The following is a 10,208-nucleotide window of genomic DNA, read 5'->3' as shown; positions in this document are numbered from 1 at the left end:
TCTCATCTTTCAAATATATTGTAAAGATTTCATGCTTCTAAAGCCACCGATTGTGATCAAGAAAGATTCTACTAAGTGATGACATGAAGATCCTAAAAGGACGAGCCGCTGCCGATAACATCACAGCTCCACATCTGTAGTTCGTGTCCCGTCCACGGCTCCAGCACCACTCACTTTCGATGCAGCATAGCACCAGATAACGCCTTTCAGCTCTGTACTGCCATAGCATCCCCACTGTGGACCTGAAGGAGCAGGGATACCCCACATTTCACCCTGGGCACTAAGTGTCAAATTTGCATCTACAGCCACAGCATAAAATAGACGCTGCCGTGGATCTCAACCTGCAGCATTTGTCAATTTACTCTGAAAATATATTTTGCAACGAATACATGATATTTGTTGAAATGTGGGCAGGTGGATGAAAAGCAAACTTTAATTCATATAGATGGAACCACGGGCAGCATTAATCAGACGCAGTCGTGTGCCATCTGCTCTGAAGCGCTGCAACAGGCCAGCGAAAACATATTTTGGAAAGCCAGCTGGGGGCTAAGCACCTCGGAAGACGAGTCGGTAGCATGTCCCTAGCGGCCTCCGATGATTGACAGGTTTCTCCATGTGTGCGAGTATAGGAATTTCACTGAAGAGTCAAGTGGGCGGTCCTTTTCAGTGACTGACAGTCTTCCGTGTATGCAGAGAGCGGTCACTCACTGGTAGGACCAATCACTGGCTGCATAAACACACCGGTGACTCCAATGAATAATTTCTTGCAATTAATCAGTATATCATTCTGCTCAGCGTCTCCCACTATGCACCATACTGCATGTACAACCCCAGAGGTTCCCTTTAACCAGGAGCTAGTATTTTTGCATCAGTGTTTGTATGTCAAAGCCAGAAGTGGAACTTCTAGAGAAAACCTATAAAATTGAAAGACACATTCTGTGTTTTGGAGACACTCCTGGTTTTGGCACACAAATACTGATGAAAAAAATCTGGAGGTGTGAGTGTGGCCTAATACATGGAGCACCGGGCCCCAAGCCTCAATGTGCCGCACTCTCCATATGGCCTGACGGGTCTGTGAGTGAGAAAAGATGAACGGACAATAATGCCCCCGGTGACTGATTTAGGCAAGGTTTTATTTTTTTAATAAACAAAAAAGAATCATTTCTGTCTTAAATAAAGTTCAATAAGTTAACATTCCACCAAAAGAGAGAAAATGTTAAAACTGGTAACATGTTCAAAGGACACAGATCTCTTCATCTTTACTTAAATATATGTATTTAAGACAAAAAATCATTTTTTTCCAGTAGAGGATGCAGAAAAGAAAAGAAAGTGCGCTCACTGACCAGTTCACTGAAGTGGATGTGAAAAACAGACTGCAGAAAGACCTCACTGATAGAGCTCGCTCTCTGGCCTGCAGCTCTTATCTCACTTCTCCTGATCCATCTTCTAAGCTGTATTTTTTATGAACAGATGATAAATGAACTTTCATGTGGTCAAATCAGCTTAGAAGATGAATCAAGGGAAGAAAGCTAAGAGCTACAAGCCAGAAAGCAAACTCACTAAGCGGTTCACTGCCAACTCATTCTTCAGACTGGTTTCTACATCCGCTATGTAGCACAGTACATGGCAAAAATCTTCAGTGAAAGCAAATTTAAAAATGTTTAAACCATAAATACATTTATTTCTGCCATTGTAGTTTTCCATGTACTGTGATTCATAGAGGCTGTCCTAAATTGAATGAAATCTTGAAAGTTCCTTAGCCAAAAATACAAGCATTAAAATAAAAAAATAAAAAGTTCCCTGAACTTGTCTTTTACAGTATATTTCTATACAAAAAAATTATTATAAAGTCCATCTGATCACAGAAGCAATCATCCGAGTGTGGCCTTGCAACTTGGCCTGAAATTCCACATTCCTGGAGTAAACATTTGGCAGAAGACCTGCGGCTCTCCAGCTGCTGCAAAACTACAACTCCCAGGATTCTGTGATTACAAGAGGTATCCTGGCTCCATTGTGGTTATAACATTTTTCTCCCATGTTAAAAGTGTTGTCCCGTAAACAATATTCATCACATACTCACAATATAGGTAATAAAATGCGTGATGACTGCGGCGCACACAGCAGGCGCTGATCACAAGAACATGGAGAACAGTGTGAATGGAACTGAGCATGTGCGACCACCACACCTATACACAATGAATGGGGCAGTGGTCGCACATGCTCACTAATAATTCATTCCCACAGGTGACTTTTCCCCCCTTTTCTTGCGTTCAGTGGCTGGACCCCCCAGGGATCATATGTATATCTATTGGTGGATACGTGATATGTTGCTTATGGAATGATCTCACTATATTCTCGAGATTTAAAAAATGTTTTTAATATCGGATGCACCAGTATAGTAATAAAGGACTATAAAAACTAAAATTTGGAATTTTCACCTGAAATGTAAACTTGGATATATATTAGTACACACTGAGTTGGAGAGGAAGCCAAAATGTGATTATTATATTTCTGCTACCTTTAGATATATTGCATTTTTTTCTGTTTACATGTTGGCAGCCATATTGTTAAAGTGGCAACAGGAAGTGCAGCCATATTGTTAAAGTGGCAACAGGAAGTGAGGCCATATTGCTTTTTCTTTCCATCAGAATGAACTTATCAGCAACTTCAGGTAGATATGTGAGCATATTGATAACCGCTACAGCTGCACTTCCTATTACAATATGGCCACCGTCACAGAGAGGATGTGGGGAGGCACTCTCTCTGAAAGTAAAAAGAAACACAATTAAACATTGGCTGCTCCTTATCTTATCAGGACCCGTTCAAGCGCAGGTGCGTGAAACGGCCGTTGTCCACAGTCTACACATCGTTCCCAAGCTTATGCCTTTCATCCTATAACAAATTCATTACTTCATAACGGTGAGTGCCATCCTTTTTGTTTTTTGCTTATGGAGTTAACTGAGAATCAGTCAGTTGGCTTGTTATGACAGTCTAATGGGGAGTTTGTAACTATTATCTGCCTTTTTTGGAGCTCTTCTCAGCTGATTTATGACCATTGACCACATCAAAGTTGAATATGCCAGGAAACAAAGAGCCTGTAAACGCCAAACTATGCAAAATTCTTAATGAAATCCAATTGCAAAAATGAATTTTGACCCCAAATACATGCATTTAAATAATAAAAAATAGGTTGTCCAATTTGAGTGTTCTTGTACATTCATAGAAAAAAAAAAACAACAAGAAAAAGCTACAATAAAAAAAAAAAAGAATTACAATTCTGAAGGATATCACAAAATAAATGAGTTCAGGGAAAATGTTTTCACAATTTATCAACTAAAATCTTGACAAATCATTAGAGAAGTGAGAGTAAGGAAATTAGCAAACCGGAAGATTCCTAAATTGTGAAAACACTTTACCTGACTCCGGACCATCTTTTTACATAAAATACAAAATTCCATCATAGTAGGAAAATCCAATTTTTTTGTACATGTATAAGAAATCTTATTTACAGGTTTTCTTACAGCACCCACTTCACCCTGAACAGTTTTCTTCCATTTGTTGCTTTGGCAAGTTCATTTTTTATTTTCCGGTTGTCATTATTCAAAGAATCGACACTGCATGTAGGTTTCATCGGAGGCCACGTAACCAAACTTCTCATAGAAGGCCACGTTGTTGGGCTTGCACTCCAGTGTAACTTTGTAACAGTCAAGCTTTTTACTTAGCAGAGTGAGCACAGACAACAGCCTGGGGGAAGCGGAAAATACATATACAAAAGTCTAAAAACAGCAAATGTGGCAAAAAGGTTTATGACCATTTACTTTAAAGAGTACCCGTCGTTTATTTATTTTCTTCATAAATCAATAGTGAATGTGAAAATAAGAAGCTTTGTAAGAAATCTTATTGGAGAAATTTGCTCCATTCATTCTCAAAATTGTTCTATTATGCAGAACAAGACAGACATGTCAGAACAGACTGGTTGTCTTAAAAGGGATAGTCCCATCTATTAAGTAATAGAGCACCTGAGTGGTTGGGGGCTTCAATCATCACTGAACTTAGGGGACCTGCAGAGCACCCCCACTAGATGGAGCACAGCTGGTGTTCAGGGTGCTGCTCTGCAAGAGTAAAGCAGTGTAGAGGTATCAGCATCAAAATCCCTTTAATTCTCAGGATCATTGGTGGTCCGCAAAGGTCTACCCATTAAATAATTCTATTGATTACTGTCATGGGGGCACTTAGCACAAGTCCTTTCAGGTGAGAGTTGTTCTGGGGCAGGTGGCCCGGGAACAGCACTTTCTCCTAAAAGCTGAGCCTGTGCTTATCTTCCCGGCGCCAAGCAGGAGCCCGCGCGCTCCCTCTCCCCGGCGCCAAGCTGGAGCCCGCTCGCGCTCCCTCTCCCCGGCGCCAAGCTGGAGCCCGCTCGCGCTCCCTCTCCCCGGCGCCAAGCTGGAGCCCGCTCGCGCTCCCTCTCCCCGGCGCCAAGCTGGAGCCCGCTCGCGCTCCCTCTTCCCGGCGCCAAGCTGGAGCCCGCTCGCGCTCCCTCTCCCCGGCGCCAAGCTGGAGCCCGCTCGCGCTCCCTCTCCCCGGCGCCAAGCTGGAGCCCGCTCGCGCTCCCTCTCCCCGGCGCCAAGCTGGAGCCCGCTCGCGCTCCCTCTCCCCGGCACCAAGCAGGAGCCCGCTCGCGCTCCCTCTCCCCGGCACCAAGCAGGAGCCCGCTCGCGCTCCCTCTTCCCGGCACCAAGCAGGAGCCCGCGCGTGCTCCCTCTTCCCAACGCCATGATGTCAAGCACCGTGACATTCTCCTTTTTTCTGGTAATATTCACTATAATTGTAATATTGAGACACTTACAGTTTTCCAAGCTGTTTTCCCCGACACTGATCACTGACGACGACCTCTTCTATCCGACCTCGCTGCAGAGAGATACACAGATTAACTACACGGGTCACCGGTCATGTAACACTAATAATAAAAATGCACAACTAAAAATAAATATATTCCTTCCCGCTTACCTTGGAGCAGCCATGTATGAATTTATTTTCGATGATTAATGTGGCCGTGGCTACAATCTGCCCGAGATTCAGATCTTCCACTACGATCACAAAGTAATTCTCTGTTTTCTTCATGTGTTCAAAGGTCTCTGAAAATGTAAAGATTTTTAATAATCAAATGATTTCCACTATTACTTCTCGCGAAAAAAAAATAAAAATAAAAACGGAAGTGCAATCCTACTCACTGATAAAATCCTCTGCAGTCACATCACCAACTTTGGTGAGTTGACCAAGTACTTTGTAAAACCCTGAAATTAAAAGAGAAATCAAGTTTTAATAAATTGACAAAGTCACAGGACTCCGATGCAGTGGCCACGTCAGAATTCTGTGGCCATCACACTGTAGCCCCACGTTCTGCCTCCATCCCTACCTCCTCTTCAAGTAGTAAGCCCACCGCAACATCGTGACTGCATCATGAGCTAATATAAAGGCGAGCGGGGTCTAGAAATCAGTAGAGGCAGCAGATCGTGGGTCTCCTGTCTGACGGCCGTGGATTACTGATGAGGTCAATGGATTAGGGTCCTGCAAATCCATTCAATCATCTCTAGAATGAAGTAACGGGAATAAAAATCTGCAAGTAATTAATGGGGACCTGTTGAAGATCTCTGCCATGTGAACCGCCACTGCGACCAGTTATTTTGTCTCCCATGTTACAGGAAGCCTTCCATTTCTACATAAACGCTTGAACACTCTGAGATGAAAAGTTCCCCAACTTTCTAATATACGTCGTAAACCTTTTTTCACAGCATCTACTTTCTAAAATCTGAACATTGTGGGGGGGGGGGGGCTTTCTGATGCTTGACCCCTTCCATTATTATCAGCTGATCAGAGGTCCAACTGCAATCAAAAAAAAAAAAAAAAAAAAAAAGGATGTCACCCCTAGAAGTAAATGAGCTGCACACACGCAAGGCCCCCTGCACTCGGCTTAGATCTGATCAGGGTTGGGGTCCCCCGTTCTGCAGCATCTACATGAGATCTCTGCTGTGCCTTAATAACAAGGCTGCCAGAGGACAGAGAATCCACGAGTACTGGAAGCAAGGACCTCGGTTTATGTCCGCAGTACACAGGGGCCTCAGGACGAGCCCTTCTCCAGGGTCTTCCGGAGAGATGGATGGACTGAACGCCACCATATTCTGACTCCAGTCAATCTCTTCCAGTAATTGGGGGTCAAACAAGGGGGTTTCATCTGGGATCATGGCTCCAGCTCCTGCAAGCAAAATGCAAAGAGAGAATCAGATAAAAGTCCACATAAAACACACAAATTCTGTGATAAGCTGTGCAAACACGGCAGCTAGGGATCAACTTCCATCAGTCATGCACAGGATGAAACAGGGGAAGGATCTCACCTACACCTTTGCTCTAGATCTCTGCTTGCTCAAATTCACGTTTACATCCAAAAGGATAAAAGCACCATACATCAGATGCAGCAGAATTTATAGCCAATCAGCCCCAAGAAGTCAGGTGCACAAGAATAAAAAAATGGTTATTTTAAAGGGGCTGTGGTGTGTAGATTTGCAAAAAATATATATATGTGTCACCCATGAGGTTGATCAGAAGACCCTCAACAAACAGCCGCCGATTACTATCCTGATGTGTAATCCTCATACTTCTTCATGTCACAAGGACCAGACCCATTAATGGGAATTGCCCCGACACTTCTGATTCACTGTTTGTTCTATGGGCGGCTGCATGACTGCGTTACATTCACAGGGGACCAATGTCTGGACGCCTGCTCAGCAGCATTTCTGGAGAACACGTCTTACAACTTCTACATTTCTGGCTGAGAAAAAAATGGTTCCAGAAACCATGAGATACCGGCTGATAATTATAATAAATGCAACTAAGGTCCCACTGGTGACAAGAGTGTGATCCACTATAACAAGCCAAGCACATGTGTGAGCGGCACTCACTACTGCACGCTCCCTGTCCCGTCACCCGATGTAACAACACGTGTGCGATCATTTTTATAGGACAACCGCCCCTTTAAGACGTGTATGTAAGGCATGTACAGCGTCACACCCACGTGACACGCAGGAGCAGATCCTGTTAGGTGACCTGTCACTGTCTCCACCTCACATGTATACATCACTCCCTGTGCCACACGTACCACACCTAATCCAGGACTGACACGTATCATCATGCACGCGCAGTTACTAAGTGCTAACACAAAGAGGCCATGTACATCTCCCCATAAATAGCCCAAATCAGTAGTCGCACTGGGGTCCAAGAGTTGAGGGGGGGCACTTCTAGCTCCAAAGCAGGTAGGATTATACATTATGATGAGATTTTGGGCTGCAAAAAATCCCATACATTGTTCTTGCACAGGGGCCTCTCCTGTCTGTGGGGGGTGAGAATGGGAGAGCTGGGCACAGGGAGGGCCAGGAACCAGAGAGGTGGGCCCAAGGGGGGCAAGGACCCCAAGAGGTGGGCACAAGGGGGGCCAAGACCCCAAGGGATGTTCAGAGAGAGGCTCAGGACCAGGGAGGTAAGGGTACTGTAGTGGATTATTCCCCTTTCCACAATTAAACTACCTGCACCCTTAGCAGAACATCCCCTATTAGGGATGAATTCAGAAAAAAGAACAATAGCCGTTGCCTGAACTAGTGTTCTGTTAACAGCTACTGAAGATGAATGGTCGGTTTTTGGCCAAAGATGTTACAGGAGAATCTCTCAATCAGATCTTGTGTTCTCGATCATGTGATCATTTTCACTTGCTGATTTAATTAAGCCAATGCAAGACCCCACTAAAGCACGGGTTTCCAGGACCTGCAGACGTCCGACAGCCAGTCTGGATTACACATTAAAAAGAAATTGAAAGGAAAAAGAAAAAAAAAACAGCAGCCCCCTCCACCTGGAAATGTATCTGCTTCAGTAACACAATACATCCAAGCACTTCTTATCGCTGGGGTCAGATAACTACAACCCCCAGGAGAGATGGTGAATAAATGGTATCTGATAACAGAGGTGCATATAAATCACACACACAATGATATGACACAATCCCAACGGCCCTAAAAGGCGCAGAATCCGTCATCATACAATCCATTCCTGTGACTCCACTTACTATTGTAAGAACAATAATAATGACATTTTTTGTTTTGAAAAATAAAGTGGCCAGTTTCATCAACACACTTATTTTTTTGCTGTCGTCCAATTCTGATTATGCGAGCGTCTCCTTCCCTGGAGGAACGGCCTGGATTTCACAGATATGAAGGAGTCACATAAAGACCCCCTCTCACTGTTAACCATGTAGATGCCGCTGTCACTACTGACACTAAGGCGTACTGGCGGCCTCAGATGTTACCACGTACCTAGACCTTCGTTCCCTGGACGCTCTGGGGTGTCAGCTCTGTACAGCAGGATTACTGGCAGATCCTACTCTAAATATTTGGCTCTACACTATCGGGTGCATCGCACGACGCAGGAGGGGAGCAAGTACCAACATGTGTCACCCTCTCAGACCTTGCACCAGACGGCGCATCACTTTCACTTGCTCCAGGTCCCGCTCTGTCCCTTTAAGGAAGAATTACACAGAATTACATCAGAATTGTCGCTCTGCAGCGTTCGGAGACCACAACGTATGTGAGCCTGCTGCACAAATCTGAATGTAATGACACAAATGATTTTTAAAGGGTTCGTTTCGTCACAGCTCCGGTGGTCCCGTGACACTACCCCCACCATACCCCTCTATAGCAGCTCTGGAGGATACTGTATGAACAGAGGGGCCGCACGTGAGCCGGGACCCCCGTGGATGAGATCCTAAATAGTGATGAGCGAGTATACTCGTTGCTTGGGTGGTCTTCGAGTATTTTGGTGTGCTCGGATATTTAGTTTCTGTCGACGCAGCTGCATGATTTGTGGCTGCTGGACAGACTGAACACGTGTGGGGGTTGTCTGTTTGTTAGGGAATTCCCACATATACTCAGCCTGTCCAGCAGCCATAAATCGTACAGTTGCATCAACAGAAACTAAATATCCGAGCACACCAAACTACTCGAAGACCACCCGAGCAACGAGTATACTCGCTCATCACTAGTCCTAAACAAGACACAATATAAACATATGTGGAGAGCAATAGAAAGCGGAGACCCCCCCTTACCACCCCCTGGTTTGGTTGCGCCACCCTTTAGTTTCCCCACCTGAGGGTCTGTGGCCCCCGATCCTCGTGACTACACAGTCAAGGAGGGTGGCTGAGACTTGTAGTTCCACAGCAGTCAGACACCACTAGCAGCCATTAGCCCACTATAATACACTGGAGACCCTCTGCACCAAACCCAATATGGAGCAATGGCAACTAGCATGACTACCGCAGCCACCCGGGGGTCTGGCAGCAGAACTATGGGAGCGAAGAGCGAACTCACCGTCAGTCACCTCCCCGTCTGCTTCCCTCTGTCTTCTTCTCAGGCCCAGGAGCCTCTGCGCTGTGAGGAAACCCCAGACGTGGCGTGACGTTAGCAGCAGAGCGGCCGGCACAAAGCGAGCAGCCAATCAGCGTTCAGGACACCGTCCCGGCCTCGCCGTCCCAGACTCTGACGTCATTCCAAGCGCCACGCCGCCTATGCGTCGCTATGGTTACGGCTCCATGTGTTAGAGGGGGACAGGGTTAAAGTTTCCATCCCCTCAGAGGCTCATTACAGGAACCAGATCGGAAACGTGGCAGAATGGGGAACAGGGCAGGAGCTCATGTAGGGAAGGGAGACCGTGAAATAGGAAAGCTATTGGGCACCAAGTAACCTCCATCCATCGCCAGTAATTGGAAAGTAATAAATAAAAATCCAATCAACATTTTTGTGGCTTAAAATAAAATTGGAAACATTGTAAATACAATATCAGTAAGATGATGAGGGACAACGAACTGGTGCACGAGCCTCAATAAGACCCCGAAATGCAGACATCAGATCGGAAAGCCCTAAATGAAGACATACACCCGTGCCAGAACCCCTAAATATACAGCAGCTGCGCCACCCATTCACCGCGCTCCCAGCCACGCTCATACCAGACCTTTCTCCCCTGGCAGGAGTTGTCATAGGAGCACTGGCAGTGAGGAACATTCAGATGAGACTGCAGGGCGTAGACCCAAATCCGGGACTGTCCGCTGTATCCAGGGGCTGTCTGCTGGACTCGGGACTGTCCACCGGGACGGTTGGGACCAGAGATGAGGG

At 45.7% G+C, this 10,208-nt stretch overlaps 1 protein-coding gene across 1 annotated transcript; it reads right to left on the bottom strand.

Annotated features, from left to right (window-relative positions):
* Window positions 1-1,116: 1,116 nt before the first annotated feature.
* GNPNAT1 (glucosamine-phosphate N-acetyltransferase 1) lies at window positions 1,117-9,565 on the bottom strand. Its single transcript, XM_073577952.1, has 6 exons — window positions 9,408-9,565; window positions 6,089-6,253; window positions 5,232-5,294; window positions 5,008-5,135; window positions 4,847-4,908; window positions 1,117-3,744 (listed from the first exon to the last, which is right to left on the bottom strand). Exons 2-6 carry the CDS (start codon window positions 6,240-6,242, stop codon window positions 3,597-3,599), a joined length of 555 nt encoding a protein of 184 aa, XP_073434053.1. The 5' UTR covers window positions 6,243-6,253; window positions 9,408-9,565; the 3' UTR covers window positions 1,117-3,596.
* Between the last annotated feature and the right edge of the window lie 643 nt (window positions 9,566-10,208).

The sequence above is a fragment of the Dendrobates tinctorius genome, unplaced genomic scaffold (assembly GCF_039654945.1).
Source record: "Dendrobates tinctorius isolate UK_male_01 unplaced genomic scaffold, ASM3965494v1 ptg000058l, whole genome shotgun sequence".
NCBI lineage: Eukaryota > Metazoa > Chordata > Amphibia > Anura > Dendrobatidae > Dendrobates > Dendrobates tinctorius.
Note: the sequence above shows the minus strand (reverse complement) of the source record. Positions and strands in the feature narration are given on the sequence as shown.

Excerpts from the sequence above, each read along its gene's own strand:
- GNPNAT1 (XM_073577952.1), bottom strand. The coding sequence starts at position 6,242 with ATGATCCCAGATGAAACCCCCTTGTTTGACCCCCAATTACTGGAAGAG. Across the intron at positions 5,136-5,231 it reads GACTGCAGAGGATTTTATCA|AGACCTTTGAACACATGAAG; the intron begins GTGAGTAGGATT and ends TTACATTTTCAG. Across the intron at positions 3,745-4,846 it reads GGAAAACAGCTTGGAAAACT|GCTGTTGTCTGTGCTCACTC; the intron begins GTAAGTGTCTCA and ends CGCTTCCCCCAG.